This window comes from Vombatus ursinus, unplaced genomic scaffold, assembly GCF_900497805.2.
Source record: "Vombatus ursinus unplaced genomic scaffold, bare-nosed wombat genome assembly UNPS02014820.1, whole genome shotgun sequence".
NCBI classification, from domain to species: domain Eukaryota; kingdom Metazoa; phylum Chordata; class Mammalia; order Diprotodontia; family Vombatidae; genus Vombatus; species Vombatus ursinus.
In genome coordinates, this window is record NW_020954598.1 from 23452034 (window position 1) to 23473529 (window position 21496).

Here is a 21496-nt window from a genome sequence, read left to right on the forward strand (position 1 = left end):
CTCTCTCTCTCTCTCTCTCTCTCTCTCTCTCTCTCTCTCTCTCTCTCCCTCTCTCTGCAAGTGGCCATTTGCAAGCCTACAATAAAAATACATGACGAATTCCTGCAGTGTCCAAAACCATCAGGCAAAAGCCGAAATTAGAAAAACATCAGCAATAAACCAAGACAATTACTGATCACTCACTATGTGTTCAGCATTATACTAGTTATAAGATAAAGTAAAATATATGGCATCCCTTCTCTTAAAGAGGAAGATTATAAAAAGAGCTTGATGCTAAGTGACATGTACTGTGTATAAAGTAACAGCAACATTTTGGGGTGAGGGGGCCTATGTTTTCTTTCACAACACAACTAACATGGAAATATTTTGCATGGCTACACATGTATAACCTATATTGAATTGCTTGCCTTCTCAATGAGAAAGGAGGGAGAGAATGTGGAATTCAAAGTTAAAAACGAATGTTAAAAATTGTTTTTACATGTAACTAGGGAAAAATAAAGTACTAAAATTTTAAAAAATATTATAAAAGCTTACAATCTAGTGTGAGAAACAAGATTATTACAGATAAAAAATGAATAAAGTATTCAGCAAGTGCTAAACCATCTGTATAGAACAAATGCCATTCAGGAGAGAAAATTTTAGAAAATTACTGTACAATATTCTGTACCCTTAAAAATCATAGTTACTGAAGCACTATTTCACAAGCCACAAAGCATTCTTAACTATGAACATTATATCTGTACAGCAGAAAGAAGTTTAGGAGATGAAAACACTAAAATTAATCACACTCAACAATTAGACAGGAATAACATGGGAAAACACATAACGTGTGCTCCCTCTGCTGGTTCAGTAAGAGATATTAACTAAAACGTCTTTTGATTATGGCATTTCTTGTACAGGAAAGCACTTTATGTCAAACAACCTTTCTTGGATGTTACAGGAAAAGCTACCGAATCTTTTCAACATATTATCAACTTAAATCTGCAAATCCATTAATAATACAATCTTACAATGATTTGTCTTTTAAAAATTCACCATGAATCAAAAGGCTTAATTCTACATCTTAATTTAGTAATTTAAGGAATTATGTGTGAAATAGATTAAAATTTACATGTGGTGTAACATTAAATTGCTATTTGTGCTACTGAAGTAAGAATAAAAGACTGAACTTTGAAAAATCCAGTGCTTGGGTAAACAGGTTAAAAAACAAAAAACAATGTTCAAACTTCAAATTTGAGTCTTATTATTCATATGCTCACTAAAGTGTTATTTTTCTTTTGATACTTACATCATTCTCTGTAACAGTAATAGGAAGTCCACGTAACATGATTGTCTTACTCTCCCATTCATCATTAATATCATTCCTGTAGTCATGTTCTCCATAGTCACCGTCAGAATGGTAACCATCTTCTGATCTGTCACTATTCCTTCTCTCACGTTCCCTCTGATGGACAACAAACAAAACCGCAATGAAAACTTCATTTTTGGACTGAGCTTTTTTACTCTAAAGGGAAGGGGTGTACATGCAAGGGCGGGTGAAGTGGAGGGGGAAGTTATGGTCACAGTTTCCCATCTCTAAGAACAGTAATTAGGAAGACACTGAAGACCATAAATTATTCTTCTGAAAAGGTTTCTGGAAAATGAGGGCATCCTGGGTTCCACATTCTGTGTCAGCGAATACCAAGTCAACCACCAATAGACATTAGTTATTTTCTCTCAAGACAAAGTACAGTGTGTTGAATTGGGATCTCACAAAGAACTGAAATTCACCTCATTAAACATTTATTTCAACACAATTTATTGAAGTGGAATTTTCCATACTTCCTACAATGCTGCACAGATTCAATAAATTATCTTTGCAGATTAAAATAAATCCAAATATATTTAAGAACACAGAAGCTGAATATAAAATTCAAAAGAAACTGAAGTTGATGAAAGGCTACAGCAACTAAAGCATTAAATAACTTTCATATTTAGTAACTTAATAATCACCTACACGGCACATAAATCCTCTATGGAACACCTGAAAGAAACATTTTGTATATTTCTCCATTTAATCATCTCAGCTTACAAAAATTAAGCAAGTATTTTCACACATAGTAAATTAAGGGCAGCTAGACGGTACACTCAATAGTGTGTTAGATCTGGAGTCAGGAAGATCAGAGCTTGAATTCTGTCTCAGGCGCTTACTAAAATCTCTCAGCCTGTTTCCTTCTGTGTAAAATAGGAACGAGCACCTATCTCATAGGGTTGTTGTGAGATCCAATGAGATAACATGAAGTACTATGCAAACCTTAAAGGGCTATATGAACCCGAACTGTTATAGTTAAGACAATTTTATAAACCATGCACTACTCACTCACCTCCGGACTGTCATAATCTCTATAGTCATCATATCTGTCATTCCTGCGATCATCACTAGATCTTTTATAGTCTGAATCCCTTCGTCGGCTTCTGGATTCACGTTCATCTCGATCATCCCGATCTATGATGGAACCGTATCTTCCGCTACGCTCTGTTCTACTGACTCTGCAAGACAAAGAATGTTCATTTAAATTAAAGATAATTACATATCCTCCCTATAGAAAACATTAAGCTCAATTTATGGTACAACATATCCAGCAGTCCCTGCTCTCAAGAAGCACAGTCTAATGGGGGAAGACAACATGTAAACAACTCTGTACAAACAAGCTATGAAAAGGGTAAACTGGAAATAATCAACAAATGCAAGACACTAGAATTAAGGGGATTGGGAAAGATTTCCTGCAGAAGGTGGGATTTCAGCTGGGACTTGAAGGAAGTCAGGAAAGCTAAGAGGTGGAGAAGGAGAGGGAGAGCATTCCAGCCATGGGGTACAGCCAGTTGTTTGACACAAGTCAGTGTGTTAAAGTGTTATTTAGGAAGGGATTTAAAATAATAATCAACTACTTCCCAAATATAAATAACCAATTTGGATGACGATTTTGAAATGGTTAAGTGCAATCTAGATCAACCCCTACAAATTAGCAGTAGAAATGTTGGAATAGGAAATATTTCTAGTCAACCCTCAGGGCTCAGCTGCTGCAACTTTATACCAATTGATTTAGCAGCTAGGTAGCACAAGGGATAGAGCTGCTGGCCCTGAAATAAAGAAAACCTGAATTCAAATCTATCCTCAGAATAAGATGTGTGACCTTGGAGTAAGTCACTTAACTGCCGTTTGCCTCAGTTTCCTCAACTGTAAAATGGGAATAAAACTACTACTACAAGGTTGTTGTGAGGATCAAATAAGATATTTGTAAAGCATTTAGCACAGTGCCTGATATACAGGTGTTTTAATAAATGCTTGTTCCTTTCCTCTGCTTCTGTAATCTCTTTTATGTTGGCTTTTCGATTCTCACCAAGCAAAAGCGTGGAAGCTTTTTATGTATACATTTTAATCCAATTCTACCTTTCTTCACTAACCACAGATCAGGGTGAAAGGGTAAAGAGAAGAAAGACAGAATAATCTGAATTTCATTTAATTTTGAAAGATTTTCTCCTAATTTGTGATTAACAGGTCTTTCTCACAGAGTACCATGGTCACTCAGACAAGGACCACAGGTCATGCATGCATTTAAATGCTCCTCAAAATAATAGTTTTTCAATCTAGTCAAGTAATTAATTCTAATTTGTCCAGTCAACTGTATGATCAGTAGTGAGCCGGTAAAAGAAAGTTATCATTTCATATAGTGCAGTATATGCTGGTCTATATTTGTTAGTCTACAACTGGGCTTCATATATTCACTTTTGGGGAAAAAATGCTTATCTTAATCCTAGATTTCAGTGTGGTACAGTGGCAGAAAGTTCTGGACTTGGAAACAAGAGACCTGGGTTTGAATTATTTATGTCATTTACTAGCTATGTGACTATGGACAAATCATTTAACTTCCTTCTCAAGATTGTTTCCTAATCTGTAAAACGGGAATATGAAGCACCTACCTCAAAGGATGATAAGATTTAGATCAGAAGGGATTTTAGAAATCAACAAGTCCAAACACCTCATTTTACAGATGAGGAAACTGGGGCCCAAGGGGTGAAATGACTTGCCCATAGAGTATCTGAATCAAGGTTTTCCACTTACAAATTCAGTGTTCTTTTCCCTGTAGCATGCTACCTTACAAAGTTGTTATGAGATAAAATAATGTATGTAAAGTACTTTTTGGTAAGCCTTCAATGTTAATTATTACTGTTCTCAGAAATTAGCTTCTATGTTGTATAGCAATTGGGTTTTTTGAAAAGCCGAAGTACAAATTTGAGGACAAGGATAAAACTAAGGGAATGAGAGGATGTAGTAATTTCATCAACTTGAGAAAGCTAATAGCTGCCTAATGACATAGGATGCTAATAGCAAAAAAATATTTCTGAAAGGATTAGACATATGATTAGGACATCCCATTAGGACTGTGATGCTTACCAACTTGTATTAGTTTACCTCATGATTCCTGGTCTGGTCAAGTGTAAAGAGAGGAGGGATTGTGGGGGCTGACTGAGCTAGGGAATATGAGATGGAAAAACAAGTGGTAAAAGAGGATACTCTTACTTAACCACAAAAGCTATCTCTAAAATGGGGGTTTGTTCATGGATAAATTTCAAGGGGGTAGGCATGAACATGAAAAAAAATTACATCTTTACTTTCACTAACCTCCTAACTTAAATTTAATATTTCCTTCAAATACCTGAAAACATTATTCTGAAAAGGGGCCTATGACACAAAAGTGTCTATTCTAGAATAGAATGAAATCATGGTATTCAAAATTCCTGGTTCTTTTTTCAGGTCACCAATTTGTCGGGTCTGTGATGAACCCACTACCTTAAAAAGGACAGTAATTAGAAAGTTGGAGTGAAAAATAAAGATGGATGGAGACAGTAACATACATATGTAGTGGGAGCAATCAAGCAAATTATTAGCCTAATTATATGCCTAATGATCCTACATTCTTTTCTTCTTTTAGATTTTTATGTCTTTCCTCCATTTTCTCATGTGCTCTAGTGTATAGCTAATCTTTCATTAGCAGTGAGGATATCTCATTTAAGAACCCTCCTCCTTCTCATTTTCACACATTTCCTGTGTTTTCCTATGGGCTCTCCTGTTCACAGGATTTAAAGCTAAAAAGGACCTTAGAGATTTTATCTATTCTAATTCCCCCAATTTTTAAAGGAGGAAAATGATGTCCCAGAAGGTGAACTTCCCAAAGTAATAGAATGAAGATTCAAGCTCAGGTCCTGAAATTCCAAGTTGAGCACTTCACTGCCACACTGCCACAGTGACAGGTGTGTACCTGTCACTAAGATTAAAAAGACAATAGTCCCTGCCATCCAGTAGCTTAGATTTTAGTAGTGAAAAGTGAGTATGTCCATGTATGCAAACATATAAACACATTCACTCGTCTCTAATACTATAATACAACTGATCCACTTGATGGAAGGACCCCAAAACTTTTTGGAAGTTGTAACACGATACTGTCATTTGACAATTACTCCCAAGAATTCTTTGACAGCATATTGATTTTAGAAATAAAACTGAACTACAAATAATTCTGATTATAACAACATCCTGAGACTCCTTGGGATAAATCAAAACAAGTTAGGATCCATTGACTTAGAAATAGAAACAGTAACCATTCTCTGCTCACCTTTATCTCAGTTAATTTAACTGGTGAAGGAAGAAAAGGGGACAAAGTAAGAAAGGACAGGTTAAAGGGAAAACAAGTATCTTTGAAGATCGCTAAAATGTAACAACAATGGTAATAGATCTGCAAATGAAAAATATTTTACAATTAAATGAGATCTTTTAAAAGTGGTCATTAACAATGAATTAATTTCAAAACAATCCCAAAGCTCAAGAACTAAAACATATGGCTCAATCCAGGGTAAGAATTACTTTCAACATCATGTAAGTTACAACATACCGTTTGTCTGAACCCATAGTCCTGTTAAAAGTGCTAGTACACAGCTCCAAATGGCAAGTGTCTGTTCAAGAAGACAAGAGAAAGAGATTATTGCAAATTCATGTTGCATAGAAGACTTTGCAAACAGCTAGGATCATGTGCTCACCCACCATAAAATTGAATTTTAGGATTCGGATAGGAAAATACTTGCTTGATCTTGCCTACTTTCTCATTATTTGAGATAAGGTAGAAATGCACCAGTAACTTCGTTCCATTTTTGAAACCAGGCCCGAAACAGTCTGAAGGCCAACACTACCTTCTTCGAGTTACCATTATCAATAAAGATCTGAACAAAAGCGAGATTTTCAGGTGTTAACTAAAAACCTTACGGAATCCAGTAAAAAAAAACGGATAAAGCCTCCAAGTCTTTTTACACTTTTGCTTTTAGAACACTAAGAATGGTTACAGATTGCTTTGCTTCAAAGCTACTTCAATCTACCAACACTCAGAAAATAAGCAAACATCTGATACAATCTAATTCTTCAGGTGAACCTTTCAGGATGTTCAGAGTAGAAACCCTGAGTCTGGAAAGAAAGTAAATACAAGACTGCGGCAGCATACCCAGCCCGAGGGGAAAAGCCGCAGCCTGCGTAGCTGTGAATTCTCGGAGCGCTGGCGCAGAACCGGCGGCCCATCACAATCGGCGCCCAGGACAACAAGCAAGGTCCCCGCGGGCCGGGCCAGCCCCCTCGACCCCAGGCCAGTAGGCGCCACAGGGTCCCCACGCACGCCCCGGACGCAAGCTTTGCTAACAGCCAGGGACCTCTCCTCCCGGGCGCACGGGAGAACCCCCGGGGGCCTCTGGGGCGATCAAGGCCGGCAGCCGCAGCTCCTCGGGTCGGGCGGTCGGACTAATGGCGGCCGGGCCCACGTCCGGAGGAGAAGACGCAGGCGGCCCGAGGACGCGGCCCGACCGTTTTGGGCGGCCTGCCGCTGCCTTGCCGCCCGCAGCCCGAGGAGGGGCGGCCCGGACGCGGGAGGCCCAGGCAGGCGCGAGCCGGGATCAGGACGAAACCAGAGACCGACCGCTGGGGCGAACACCGCGCAGGGCCGGGGCCCCAGGAGGCGGCGGCAAGCCGACAGAGAAGGGACGGAGGAGGAAGCTCGGCCCGGCTGGCCTCAGAGGCGTCTGAGGGGGGCCAGAGGTCACTCTCCGGGGCCCGGCGCCCTGCCCCCGCCGCTTCCCGGGGCTGACAGATGAGAACCGGGGAGATGGCCGACGCGGGGCATGAGAGCTCACCAAAATGCGGTTGGGATCAACGACAGAGTTCCTGGGGAGAGCACGGACGAGCCGGCGCACTCACCCCTAACCGTGCTCGGCGAGGCAGTCCTCGCGGCTCGGCGTCCCAGAGGCTCCAGCGACGGTCCGGAACCTGAACAAAATGGCGACTCCACCGACCACCGTCTCCTACCCACACTGCTCCTCGCCCCGCTCGGCTGGCCGCCGCCTGCTGGAAGCTTCCACTGGACGCGCATGCGCGACGCGCTCTCTCCCGCCCTATAACGCTGCGCGGTGGCTGCTGGGAGGTGTGGTTTCCACTATAAGGACTCCTTTTTCCTTAACAGACTACGCACTTGTCTTTCTTTGTAGAAGTAAGTACCTATTTACTCGCATTTGAGACTACAGGAAGTCAGGAAAGAACTTAAAAATCATCTCGTGATTGGATCATCGCTAGCGCAGAGGGGCATTAGTGAAGATCTAATGCAAGGCCAAGAGGGGTTGAATGAGTCGGTGGTCTTCTAAGTGGACCACCACTTTTTGGATATATTATATTGGGGATTCCACTCCTATATGGGTGGGACTGGATGGCCAACGAGGGCACTTCCAACTCTCAAGTTCTGTGCTGCTGTGACTTGCCTAAGAGTCATATAGGTAACAAGCAGACAAACCCAGGGCCAAGGACTCCAAATCCAGTGCCCTTTCCACTAAACGTGCCTTACCTGACCTACTCTTGAGGAGAGAGCTGTCTTCTCAACCCAACTCAGTTTTATTCCCTCCTTTGGTGGGGCCTATTACACAGCTTTACTACATCCCTTATGATCTGATCTTTATAACCCTGTGAAGTAGGGAAGTCAAGGCGAACCCAAATCTTCTGATCACACACTTGGTCTTACAGGCTCCACTTGCTTTCTCTGTCTCCTTGCCTCCTTCAGGGCCCAACTCAGGTCCCGCCTTCTACAAGAGGCTTTTCCCAGTCTTCCACAGTCTAAGTGTCTTTTCTGTGAGACTATCTCCAGGTCTGAGTCCAAATCCAGTGCTTTTTATCACTAATTGATTATGCCACACAAGAGACTTATTCAAGGTCACACAGGTAGTTCCCACTAGACTGGGAGTGGGAAACACTGATGTCCTCACTCTTAAATCTATTGTTCTATGTTGCTGCTGCAGTTGGTGGCAATGCTGCTGCCTTTGGCATTATCTTATACTTTTCATAAATATTCTAATTTAGGCTTAGTCTGCAGGTAATACCCAATGATGGTAAAACTTAGTTTTTTACTACTTCCTACAGCCCCTTCTGAGAATGATCAAGGGGTAAGAGAGAAGAGAAAGTTGCAGTCCACAAAAAACTGGACCATACATAATTTCCATCTACAAATGAAGAAACGTTGACATCGAACTGCAGAGGAAACACCTTGGATTTGAATATCCTACCAGAGTATGCAGGTGGTGACCTGAGGAGAATGGAGATTTTATCCTTCATCACTTCCAAATTCTGGAAGAGAGATTCCTGCTTGGATGGAATGGCATCTTAAAAACCCTTCCCAACTGTGGCTTGGATAGGTTTAGAAGCAACAGTTTCCAGAAATTATGATATTTCATATTCGACATAGTAGCTAGTGCATTATTTATACACAGTCAGTGCCCAAATAGTTGTTGAAAGCACATATATCAAGAATCTAGAACTTCCAACTTTTTATTGATTACTTCATTCAATTACATTATGGGCTCCACTGCCTATAAGGCCCCGGCTAGGTGCTGAGAGAGCTGAATAAGACAGTCCCTGTCAGTACGCTCTTATACTCTTAACAGATGGTAAATCAGAGCCAATGATCAAGATCAGTGCTTTGTACTGTGGTGTTTCCCAAATTTAATTCAAATACTTCCTGAGTTCTTGATATGAATCTTTGCACTGGATCCTTAGTTTGGCTGCTCTAGTTACACTGTTATAATAGCTGAAAGAGTTTATGTTCATAGGATTTAGAGATGGAAGGGAATTGAGAGATCACCTAATCCAACTCCTTCATGTTCCTGGAGCAAAAGAGAATGGGAACTAAGAGTAAAGAGGGGCAGAAATTTACCAAAGATCACAGAAGTTAATTAGTAGAGATAGCACAAATTCATTTTCAAAACTAAAACTCCTGTTCTCAAGAAAAGGAAGTCAGCATTGTTAAAGGTAGAGGTTATTTTTCTTAATCCTCTCTGGATACTATTATCCTATATATTGCAAATGGCACTGGTAATGCTGGGAAGGAAATGCTGCCAAATTCTCAAAGTTAAATAAATCAAGAAGCCACCTTTTGTGAAAGAAGTTATCAACACTCTAATGTGATATTTGCTTCAATGATGGGCTTAACTAAAGATGTTATGATTAACTAAGGTAGATCAATTTACTATGAAAATTCTATTCAATTTAACAAGTATATATTAAGGGTATTTATTAGATTCTTTGGGAAGGGAGTTCCAAAGTACATGGCCATTACCTTTAATTAATTTACTAAAAACCCTAGCTAGAGATATATGCTACCCTTTTCCAATTTCCATTTTCTTCAAAATGGAAAGAATAGTTACCTTTGATCAGTAAGCTTTCCCTCCCATCACTCCTAGTCATTCAGACCCTACTTCTACCAACAAAGTTAGTGTTGGAACTTTAAGATCATAAAGCTAACTATATGGGCCCCCCAAAGGGCAGTTTCTCTGCTATTAATGGTGGTGGTTCACTATGCTGTATAGCTACTAATCTGAGTTAAGAAGGTGCTATTTATCCTGTAGAGAAGTCTAGGCTACTATAGAAATTAACAATAGCATATGAAGAATCTACCCATCAGTATCAGGCATACCTGGTTAAAGGGCTATTATAAAACTAAATAGCAACTTAGCCAGTACTGGACAAAACCAGTTCAGTTCCTCAGAAACAATAGGAACTACTCAGGCACAGGCAGGAAAAAAAATAAGGTAATAAAATATCACAAACCTCTTTCATATATAGAGCTGTGAAATTTAATGGAGGGGAACATCTAAAGCACAGAGTTGTTCCTTTAAATCAAACCCATGATTTCATAAGTATATGAATCCCCATTGAGTCAACTCCCTCTACTAATCCACGTCTGTAAGTCTTCCTCTTGGAGAGGTGCCTAGGGATACTGAGAAGTTAAGTGATTTGTCCAGGGCACAGACTTCTTCTATGGCAGACTCCCTTCCCCATGATACTGGATCATTGTGGCAACTAGTTCCAAAGGTATGGTTAACCATTTCTGAAACATGAACCAGTTTAAAAAAAGATTTGATTCTAAAGTAGCTCACCTTGATTCTTAAAAACATCATGTAGTTTGAGGGAAGGGGGAAGGATCGGTAAGGGCATAGCAGATTAAAAAATATTTATATATTCATCACCACATTGAAAAAAATTTTATTTAAAAAAAGTTCTAGCAGCAAGAACAGTAACAAAACAAAAGGAGAGACAGACAGACAGACAGACAAAAGAAGGTTGCACCCTGTGGGACTCATCTCAATCCTTTACTCAAGTTCCTTATATCGAGCAAACATGACTCTCCTCACAGCATCTCGGTACGTCTCATTTGACTGCCTCTTGCTAGGTTTCCCTTGTGATCCAACACCAGGCCCCCTCGTCCAGCCTTCAGTCTGAAAAACAAAGGGAGAGAAAAGAAATGACTGTAAGACAGCTAGTTATCAGGGCTGCACTTGGCCAGAGAATTTTCTGGAGGGTATAGGACATTCTGGGCCAAAGGTGTTTTAATATAGCAAGAAATGAGATAAACGTAGAGTTGTGTGCACCAAGGAGGCTATACTGAGAAATACCCCAAAAAAGACCCAGAGAAAGAAGAGTCTAAATTTCAGTAGAACAAGTCTTACTATACACAGAAAATCCAAATTCCCCAACTCATCAAAACAACCTTCAGCTAGACCATTGAATGAAGGCCAGCGTCAGCTTGTGGATGAAATATGGTATGATGCTACTGTAGTGCTTCCCAAATTGTAGCTTTCGGAACTGTCCTGTGCAAGTATAGCTTTGAAAGTTACATGTTGCATTTACTGTATACTTAAAAGGAAAAGCAAGTTATATGAAAATAGAGATTTGTGGTTTCATGTACAATCTTCTTTCTGTTCTACTTTGTATATGGAAATGAACATTTGGTGCTTTGTTACTTTCAGAGTAAAAAAAATTAATTAAAAAAGTATCCTGACACAGAATTCTTCTTGAGGCTCCTTCTCAGTTCTCATCCCTACCTTCCTTCCCTTTATGTCTAGTGTTTCTCCACCATCTCACTCAAAAAAACATCTAGTTCATGCTCCTTTCCCCTCATCACTGACTGGTCCCTTTCCCATGGCTTTTCCATGTCATCCTTCGCCCTGTCTCTCCCTTCTGTTCCAGCTTTATGTCAGATCATACTCTGGGAAATACTGTTTCCTAAAAACGAATTGGACGATCTTCTTTCCAATCACTCCCTATGTCAACTGGTCCAAAACACTGTTAGAAGAAGCAAAGATAAGACCATTTGATCATAGAGGTTTTAAAGAGAGCTATGGATAAATACAAGATAAAAATCATTTTACCTCTTCTGCTGAGGCCAGGCCTGGTTGACCATATCCCAGACCTGCTCCCTTCTTCCAACCTGGGGACTGCAGTACACAGCCTCCTTTGCTGTTGCTGTCAATACCTACTTTACTTGAAGATTTACGATCACTGCAAAAGAACCAATTGCGTGTAAGTATATGCCTTTGGTTGAAGAATGTCATAACAAGGACTGAAGCATTTCAGAAGACATTAAGTCCCATATTAAGAGGAAAAAAAAACACCACAACAAATCCCCTCAAGATCAATCTCACTGATCTTACGAAGTTCTTAATGTCAGGGGCAGCTAGGTGGCGCAGTGGATAGAGCACCGGCCCTGAAGTCAGGAGGACCTGAGTTCAAATCCAGCCTCAGTCCAAACACTTGACACTTACTAGCTGTGTGACCACGGGCAAGTCACTTAACCCCAGTGCCTAAAAAAAATATATATATTAAAAAAAAATTCATAGTGTTTTCTCTCTTTCACATGGCCTTGTATCTTTTGAAAATTCAGCTTTGAGATTAATACTGAAATACCAAATTAAGCTGAAAGCTAAAATTTTAAAATCCTGGTAGCTTTTCTCACTATTACTAGGAACAAATAATGATTGCTATTATTCCCATAGAACTCTTCCCCCTTAGTCAAAAAGGGTGTGTCAACAAAAAAGGAAGCATTTGCAGTGGCCCAGTAATTGGGATTCTTTAATTCCCAGTTTGTTAAAAGACCCATTTTGTGACAGTGATAAAATCCACTGCCTTTTGATCCAGGTTATCCAGCTGCAGAATAGACACATCAGAAGATCACAAGATGTACAGCTAGAAGGGGATTTAGATGTTCATCTAATCCAAACTACTTATTTTGCAAATGAAGAAGGAAACTCAAGACTAGAAAAGTTAAGTGCTTTTCCAAAGGCCACAGTTAGCAAAATACCTCAATTCTCAAACTCCAAATTCAGTGATCACTCTACAATATTACAGTGCTCTTCCTGCCATCTTGGCTTCAGACCCCTAGGACACACAGCCTTTCTTACCAACACTTTATTTGGGTGATAGTAACTAAATATAAGGACTAGTGATATGTTTTATATTCAAGGTGGAGAAAAATACTTCTATTTGCCTCATAAGACACACATCTTGTGTGTCACTGACTAAAGGACCATGGGTAGGCCAGAACCTTGTTTCACAGGCCTTAAGAGCCCCAAACCAAGAGAAAGGATGTTGACTTACCTGTCAGTTTCCCTGGAATATTTCATTCGTTTCCTATCTGGGGAATCTGAAAAATGAAGCTTTTCTTTACGGTCACTTCCTTTTTCTCTGTATCTTCCCTGTTAGAAACCAAAACGTTAAGACATAAATGTTCTATTTTTCCAGGCAGACTGAGAAAAGGCGGAGTAACAAGAAGAGAACTCTTTAATTTTACCCAAGGGAAGGGTGAAAATTAGTAAATAGCAGAGAAAAGATTAATAGGAAAGCTCCATAAACATACTTCCCGCTCTCTCCTCTCCAGATATGCCAGTTCCTGCTCAGACTGCTTTATTTTTCTGTGGATCTCCAGGTTTTGCTGTGAAAATAAGGGGAATTTTGAGTAAAAGGAACTTTCTGTGAGTTTCTATTAGAAAGCCAATCCTAGTAAAAGCCCTTAGGTTACTATCAATTAATATTTGCTACCCTTTCTTCTTTATGGTCTCTCTCTAAAGAATTCAGAGAAGTCTGAAAACCTAACAGTTCTTGCTGTTCTCAGGAGTAGAAGATCTGAACTATCCTGGCATATGTCACTGACTCAGTGAATGGTTTACAGTTAAGACTGGGCCTCAATTTCTCCTTCTCTATGCCAAATTATTAGGTGACAAGATGGAGAAAGACACATGACCAAGAATCTCTCTGAAAGAGCTGGAAGGGATCTCAGAAATTAACTAGTCCAGCATGCAGGCTTGTCCCCTTCGCCCCTTGTTCCCCTTCGCCTCATGCAAATGCAGCAGTCTAGAAGCCAGGCTCCATGCCAGCATCAATAGCTGCCGTGATTACACATTTCAGGGTGAGGGCACATCACACCCCTGGTGGGGAGTGGCTTTGCTCCAGGGACTCCAGCTGCTGGGACAGTGAAAAGTATGCTACAACTGGAGTCAGATTCAGATTTCTTAGGTTGCTTGGTGGTACAGTGGATGGAGTCCTGGACTTGGGAGTCAGGAAGACCTGAATTCTGTTCCAGGCACTAGCTGTGTGACCCTCAGTTACCTTATTAGCCTGTAAGCACCTTGAGGGCAGAAACTGTCTTTTGCCTTTCTTTGTAACCCCAAAGCTTAGCACAGTGCCTGGCATATAGTAAGTGCTTGATAAATTTTAGCTAACTTTATTAGTCTAACACTTCTATTTCAAGGAAAATGAACATTACCTGACTTGCCTATGGTCACAAGGCTAATAAGTGATAGAACTAAATCTTCCCCACTATATCAAGTCAGCCCCAGACCCTTGATAATACTTCATTCTGGCCATGGTCTTGCTTGACACCCTGATGCTATAGAACCCTCTGAACTAGACCTCCAAAGACTATGCCCTAGAACACTATGCCACTCATCTTTGGAACTTCTGCCCTGGAGTCTGGGCTGTCCTGACATGTGAGAGCCCAGATCATGCCCTATGGTTTTATTCATCACCACTATGTCTCCAGTCAGCTCCTATTAGAATACAATGACCTTGAGGGCAGAAACTATAACTTTTATATCTGTACCCCGAGACACTCCCCCAAGCACTTAGCACAATTCCTGGAACACAGTAAGCACTTAATAAATCCTCCCCTTCCTTTCTTACTTCCTCATACATGCATTCATTAAACTAGGACTAGAACCCAAGTCACAAAATTTTAGAAATATTGTATAATGGTAAGAATATGATTGACCTTTGGAGCCTATATCCTAGAATTTTGACACCAGTCTGACAACCATTGCCACTTAATTTGATTCAACTGCTTTAACTACACAGAAAGTACAAGACATTTTTCTCAGGGTAACCCATGTGTAATGAGGAGGAGAATTCTGATTTCATTAAAGTTAGTTTAATTGTTAACAAGTTTAACTGTTAAGGAGGCAGCTAGGTGGCACAGTGGATAGCATGCTGGGCCTGGAGTCAGGAAGACTCATCTTCCTGAGTTCAAATCCAGCCTCAGACACTTAGTAGCTATTCAACCCTGGGCAAGTTACTGAACCTTGTTTGCCTCAGCATGAGCTGGAGAAGGAAATGGCAAACCACTCCAGTATCTCTGTCAAGAAAACCCAAATGGGGTCACAAAGAGTGGGACAGAAGCAGAGGAATACTGGAGTAGAGCCACAGATGAAAAATTAGGTGATTCTGACATCATCGATGACATCATCACCAATCATCATCATCACAACTAACATTTAAATAGCTCTTTAATTTTGTGAAGCACTTTATCTATTATCTCATTTGATCCTCACAACCCACACCAATAGCTTTACTATCATCAGTCCCTTTTACAGATGAAGATAGTAGATGACTTGCCCAGGACCAAAGCTCAGGAATATCCTGCCATTCCTGAGTTCAGCACTGCATCCATTCACTGCACAGTCTAGGTGCCCACATACTGGGTATAGATCCTGAGCAGCTTTTCACTGTCCTGCCTGGCAACCTTCTAATTCTATGTGCGGCACCACCCCTCCCCTACCCCCACCCCGCACCCCCAACCTTGTGAAGGTCGGAGAGCTGCTGGTGCTTGAGCAGCACTTCCTTGTTGGGAAACTGCCTTCTGCAGAGCAGACAGGCCAGCTTGTTCCAGTCGGTGAGCTTGTCTTCTTCATTCTCCTTTTTGGACAATTCCTCCCGCTGGGGGGGCTGTGCTGGGCGAGTCTGGGGAGGGGTAGGCTTCTCTTCTTCTTCCTCTTCTTCATAGTCACTGTCTCCTCCATACTCACCCAAAAGGCCAATCAAAGGATTTACCACCTTAGGCTGCAAAGACAGGAAAACATCTGTTTCAAACCTTTGTTTATTTATCAAGGTGATTTTTTTAGTCTATTCCTCATTCATATGTTCTTTCCTCTTCAGGAATGCTGAGAAATGTGAAGTTTGCAAGACTTACATTTGGAAGTGAAATGAAAAGTAATACTAGACAAATGAGGCCATTTCTGCACTTCCTCACTGTTCTGGGGCACTCCAATGTCAATGTTTTACCTTACTCTTTGCTAGTTGGTCTCTGTCAAGTTAAAGTGAGCCAAGAAAGTGGCACAACAGGTCAAAAGTTACAGTACTATTATAGCTCACATAGTATAGCTTTCCCTCTCTTTATTAATTTTTTTTTAGTTTATTTTTCACTTTTCTCCTTCTCTTTCTCCCCGATAGAAAAAAAGAAAGGAGATCAAAACCCTTTTAACAAGTATAATCGCTCTCCCTTAAACAGATGCAGAGTTGTCTCCATCCCTCCTGAATCCTCTAAAGAAGCCTACTGGTGGTGGGCTCTCTTCCTTCTTCACTGTGGGCGGTAGTGGTTTCTTAAAGACATCTTCTGCAGGGGCCTTTCCTTCACTGAAGACCTCCTGAAATCAAATGAATAGTGTGAAACCTAGAAGGAAGTTGTCACTTTGAGCAAAATTTACCTCGTGACCATTAAGGAATAGAAACAAAGCAATTATAAAAGGTGAAGAGATATGACTTGGGTTATTTATTACTACTATTTCAAGTCCTGTTCATATCTCTACTCCGACAAGACAGGCCCCTGAAATAACCTGCATTTTGCAAAGGGGAAAATACGAAAAATGAGACAGGTAGTAAACTATCTAGTCACTAGAATGCATAGATTTCTTTCTTACCTTCGTGGGTGTGCCTCGAGCTTTGTCTTTTTTCTCCCTGCTATCCCTTTTGAAGGAATCTTTCTTGTCATTTGGTTTTCCTTGACTGTTGTGCTTCTTCCCCTTGCTCTCTGCCCCAGGTGACCCAGGGTCTTGTGGTACATAAACTTCTTGCTAGAGGGTTATTGAGAAATAATGCTGGGATTATTTGTTTCTCTTGAGAATATTTGTGACAAGGAAAAGTTTCTATTTTGGTGAGGGGAAGTTGTTACATAGTGTTAGTGATGAAAAAGAAAGAAGATAAAAAGAAAAAAGCATCAAAGAAACCAGAACACACAGAAAAAAGCAGAAGAGAGTTCAAAAGGGGATACACAAGTGGCATACTTTTGTCATTATCATGCTAAATTTAATATGCACTCTAAAAAAAGAACATAAATTCAGTTTCATATATAACCCTCTGTTCTGTGTATACCGAAATGTTTATTTTTTTAAGAAGGTTGAGGTCATAATGAGAAGAAAATTAATTAAAAAGAAAAAATGCAACCATTCTTTACAATGGTTCTCTATACTTGTTGCTATCATCTATTGACCTCCAGGTCATTTTCCCAATTTTTTTCAACAAGTTTGGAATCTAGATCATTATCTTTCTCTTGACACTATCCCCAGCCATGATTCTCAGCCACTTCAATACTCATGCCAACAAACTCCCTACTAAACTTACTTCTCTATTCCTTAACCTCAGCTCCAAAGATCTACTTCTCCACTCTCTCTTAGTCACAAATTAACATGCCACACTTCAGAACTTAAAATCTTTCACCTCCAAAATTTGGAACTTCTAAATTCCACCCTCCAAATACAACTAGCTATCCTTCTACTCTCCCCATTGTCACACTAAAACTTAAATCTTTACCCTTATGGTCTTTTGATTCCTTGACCAATTCCTTTTCTCTCACTCACTTTCTCACTCTGGCTTTATTTAATCCATACCCAACTTTATCTTCAAGGTCTAGTTTTTAACTTTCTCAGGTTCTGGACCTATGAACCCTTATTCCTGGATTGCTTCCACACTACAGTTTCTTTGTTCTTACTCCAGAGCTGTCAAAGAGGAGAAGGAGATGATCATAAAGTAAACCAATCTTACCCACTACAAATCTGTAGTACATAACCTCCAAGTCCTTGCTGCCTAAACCTCCTTTGTCCTCTACCCTTCCCTCTTGGATTTGTTTCCCTGAAATTGAATCCATTCAACAGAAGACTTCTTCAGTCTCTCTTTTCCATTCCTCAAACCTCAGAACCATTGCCTTCTCTCGTCACCTAAGAGATATTCCTGCTAGTCCCTAAGCCTCATTCCTCTGCTTGCTTCCATGATCTCCTTCATTCCCACTACCTGCAGAATCTTGTTAGAGCAATTATACCAGTACTCTTAGAATCCACGAACATTTATTGCTACCTATATTTCTAGATAAATCGTTTAACTTCTCTGGGCCTCATGGGGGATACCCAGTACAAAGGCATGGAGATGGAAGATGAAGGGATACAGTATTGTGTGAGGAACAGCAATATGACCAGTTTGACTTGACTATCAAGTGTGGGAAGGGCAGTTATGGATAAGGTTGGAAAGGCAGATTTTGAGCCAGACTGAAGTGCTTTAAAAGCCATCATACAGGCAATTAGTTAGCTTTTGGAGTTCACTGAGTAGGGGAATTAAATGGTCAAAGCTGCACTTTATGAAAATCACTTTGGCAGCTGTATGGAGAATGGATTAGAAAGGAGAAAGACCTAAGTCAGGGAAAACAATTAGGCTACTGCAAAAGTCCAAGTGATAAGTGATAAGGACATGGAGTAGGGTGGTGGTTGTATGAGTAAAGAAAGAGGGACAGAAGCAATAGATGTTGTAAGAAGGAAGGGGGGAAAAAGTATTAAGTGCCTACTATGTGCTAAGCACAGTACTAAATGCTTTATAATATTATCTCATTTGATCCTCACAACAATCTTATTGTAGATGTTGAAATGACCAGATGTGGCAAATGAATGGCTATATGAGGCAGTGATAAATAAAGGTTAACACTAAGGCTCAGAATCTGGATGACTAAAAAGATGGTGGTATATTTAGTCTTGGGCAGATCCTGCAATCTAATAGCCTGAGCATCCTAACTGGGGGGGTTTCCAAAAGGCTCTGCCCTGGGCCCTCTTCCCTCTTCCCAGTCTTACTGATCTCATCAGTTCCTATAGGTTGAATTAATTTCTCCAGGCAAATGGCTCACATATTTATATACTGAGCCCTAGTCCCCTTTCTGAGCTCCAGTTCCACATGACCAACTGCTTACTGGAGATTTCAAATTCAACATGTCCAAAAAAGAGCTGTTATCTGTCTCCCTAAACTTACCCCTTTACAAAATTTTCTTAGTTCTGTTGATGGCACCACCACTCTTCGAGTCTTCCAGTTTCGTAACTTTCCAATTATACCTGACTTCTCATTCTCCTTCACCTCACATATCCGCCCAGTTGCCAAATCTTTCTGTTTCCATCTCCCCAGCTCTCACATCCATCTCTTTATTACTGGTACTCACACACAGGCCTTCCTTAGTTCAGGTACTAGTCACCTCTTGACTAGAAAGTCGCAATTGCCTCCTCATAATTCTCCTTACCTTAAAACTCTTCCAATTTCAATCTATCCTCCAAACAACCAGCCAAAGTGATTTCTTCCCAAGCCCAGGTCAGACCATGTCATTTGCCAACTCGAAATCTAACGGCTCTCTATTGGATTGTGTTATTATACACTCTTTTGCTCCAAAATCATTAGAGGCTCCTCATTACATGCTGAATAATACCAAAAATCCTTCCATAACACTCAAGGTATTCAACCTGATTCCACCCTACTTTTCTAAACTAATTTCCTATTATTTCCTTTCATATACTCTACATTCTAGACAAACAAAACACATCTCTGCCCTCAAACATACACTGGCTTTTTATGCTCTTATTGGGCTTGGAATGTGCCATCTTTAACTACTGGACTCCTAAACACCTTTAAAATCCAAGTCAAATACCAAATTCTCTTAGGAGTCTTCCATGATTCTTTCTGGTTAATAACTGACCTTGCCCCTCAGAGCACACAATCTGAGATACACTGTATTGGACAAAGTGTATGACTTGGAGCTGGGGTTCAAATCTAGTCTCTGTGTGACCATGGACAAGTCACCCTCCTCTTAGCCTTGGTTTCCTCCTTTTGAGATAGCATGGTATAGAGAATCAAGAGCCAGGCTCAGAATCAGGGAGATTTGGGTTCAAGCCTATACCTGACACATACTGGTTTTGTGACCAATGAAAGTTGGTTTAACCTCTCCAAGCCTTAGCTCTTCATTTGCAGAATGAGGGGACTAGACTAGATGGCCTCCATGATCCTCTGATTACATCCTGTGCTGGCATCTCTGAGCTTCCTGAAGGCAGGGACCATGACTTACCAATCTTTCACCTCCCCCGGCACCTGACAGAACGTTCTCCACACAACAGGAACTTAATAAATGCTTAATGATTTTTATTTTTAAACCTAGAGTTTTCCCCCCACCTCCAACAATGCTAAATCTAACAACAATGGTTAAGTTTGGAAAAGTCTTTTTCAAAAGCCCTTCGATCCTAATAAAATCCAACACAAGCCCTGGGACTTCAAAGCAGGATGGACAAAATGGGAAATCAAATGATTAGAGTAGCAGTCCAGGATTCCGTTTGACTGATTACTGCCAACCTGAATCATAAAATTATAAGATTTAGAACTAGAAGGGATCTTAGATACCATATAGTTCAACTCTCTCATTTTTTAAGAGCAAACTAAGGACCACAGAGACTAAACTCATGAATAATTTAAGAGACAAAGAAAGGTAGGATGAAATCTAGATTTTCTAACTCTAAATGATTTTCCACTAAGCGTTACTGCCTCCAGATCCTTAAACTTGGCATTCCTGATGCAATAGGTATATGAACATTCAGAAATTAACACAAAAGTAAATCTGTAAATTCAGCTATGTAAATTTTTTAACATGAACTTTATAAAATGTTCTAATGTTAACAGACTTTTTACATCCATTACTCTATTTAATACTAATAACAACACTATGAGAATAAGCATCATTTTACAAGTGAAGCGAGAAGCTTTTGTTTCATTTTTTTCAACTTGTTCAAAGTCACATGGCTAGAAAGTAGCAAAGGTAGTAGGAGAAGTCAGGCCTCCTTACTCCTGGTTCCATCAGCTTTTATTACATATTAATGCACACTTTCACCAAAAGAATAAAGTAGCCAAAACAAAATTTAAAAGTCACCTGTGTTTTGGGGTCATAATATGTTCCAGCTAAGGGGTCATAATAGTAACCAGTGACAGAATCATATATGTAGCAGTCAGATGAAGCTAAAAACAAAGAAAGAAGTCAACATTAGTTTTTCTCATATGCACAGGATAGTCACAAATGCATACATGCAAGAAACTAGATCAGAGATTTTATTCCTGTCACAGTTTAGGTGGAAGTGGGAGGGAAAAGGTACTATAATGATGGAAAAAACAGAAGACATCAACAAAAACTTCTTTAAAAAAAAAAAAGGAATAAGTCATAACAGTAACTTCCTTTTTTGATAGGGTTACTAGACTAGTAATACACGTTATATCTGGATTTTATCAAAGTATCTGACAAAATTCTGCACGATATCCCTGTGAATAAGATGGGAAGAAGTGGGCTGAATAATAGTATAGGTTAGTGGGTTAGAAAGTGACCAGACAGGAACTAAGATGGCAGAGGAACAGAAAGAAGTACAGCAAGCTCCGCCCCTACCCCCTACAATCCCTTCCAACAGATCCAGAAAACAAACCTGTCCAAATTCTGATCAGAAAAAGCTAAGAAAAAAAATCACAGTGAGACCTTTCTCCAGCCCAGGTTGGCAAAGGGAAATA

General features: G+C 40.1%; 2 protein-coding genes across 4 annotated transcripts in view; both read right to left on the bottom strand.

Moving 5' to 3' along the window:
* The window catches only part of RBM5 (RNA binding motif protein 5), a 25766-nt gene extending 18409 nt beyond the window's left edge, over window positions 1-7357 (bottom strand). The window contains exons 1-4 of one of the 2 annotated variants that reach the window (XM_027837231.1): window positions 7274-7357; window positions 5931-5991; window positions 2364-2529; window positions 1289-1444 (exon numbers count right to left, since the gene is read on the bottom strand). In XM_027837231.1, coding sequence (XP_027693032.1) covers window positions 1289-1444; window positions 2364-2529; window positions 5931-5947 — 339 coding nt within the window. In that variant the 5' untranslated portion in view covers window positions 5948-5991; window positions 7274-7357. Of the gene's footprint in view, window positions 1-1288; window positions 1445-2363; window positions 2530-5930; window positions 5992-7209 lie in introns of both variants that reach the window. The other variant, XM_027837232.1, reaches the window with a different exon arrangement.
* A 3236-nt stretch (window positions 7358-10593) lies between these two features.
* RBM6 (RNA binding motif protein 6) overlaps window positions 10594-21496 on the bottom strand; it is a 101668-nt gene continuing 90765 nt past the window's right edge. Inside the window, exons 14-21 of one of the 2 annotated variants that reach the window (XM_027837229.1) lie at window positions 20874-20959; window positions 16579-16731; window positions 16216-16305; window positions 15461-15721; window positions 13248-13322; window positions 12989-13086; window positions 11764-11893; window positions 10594-10830 (exon numbers count right to left, since the gene is read on the bottom strand). In XM_027837229.1, coding sequence (XP_027693030.1) covers window positions 10705-10830; window positions 11764-11893; window positions 12989-13086; window positions 13248-13322; window positions 15461-15721; window positions 16216-16305; window positions 16579-16731; window positions 20874-20959 — 1019 coding nt within the window. In that variant the 3' untranslated portion in view covers window positions 10594-10704. Of the gene's footprint in view, window positions 10831-11763; window positions 11894-12988; window positions 13087-13247; window positions 13323-15460; window positions 15722-16160; window positions 16306-16578; window positions 16732-20873; window positions 20960-21496 lie in introns of those variants that run through there. The other variant, XM_027837230.1, reaches the window with a different exon arrangement.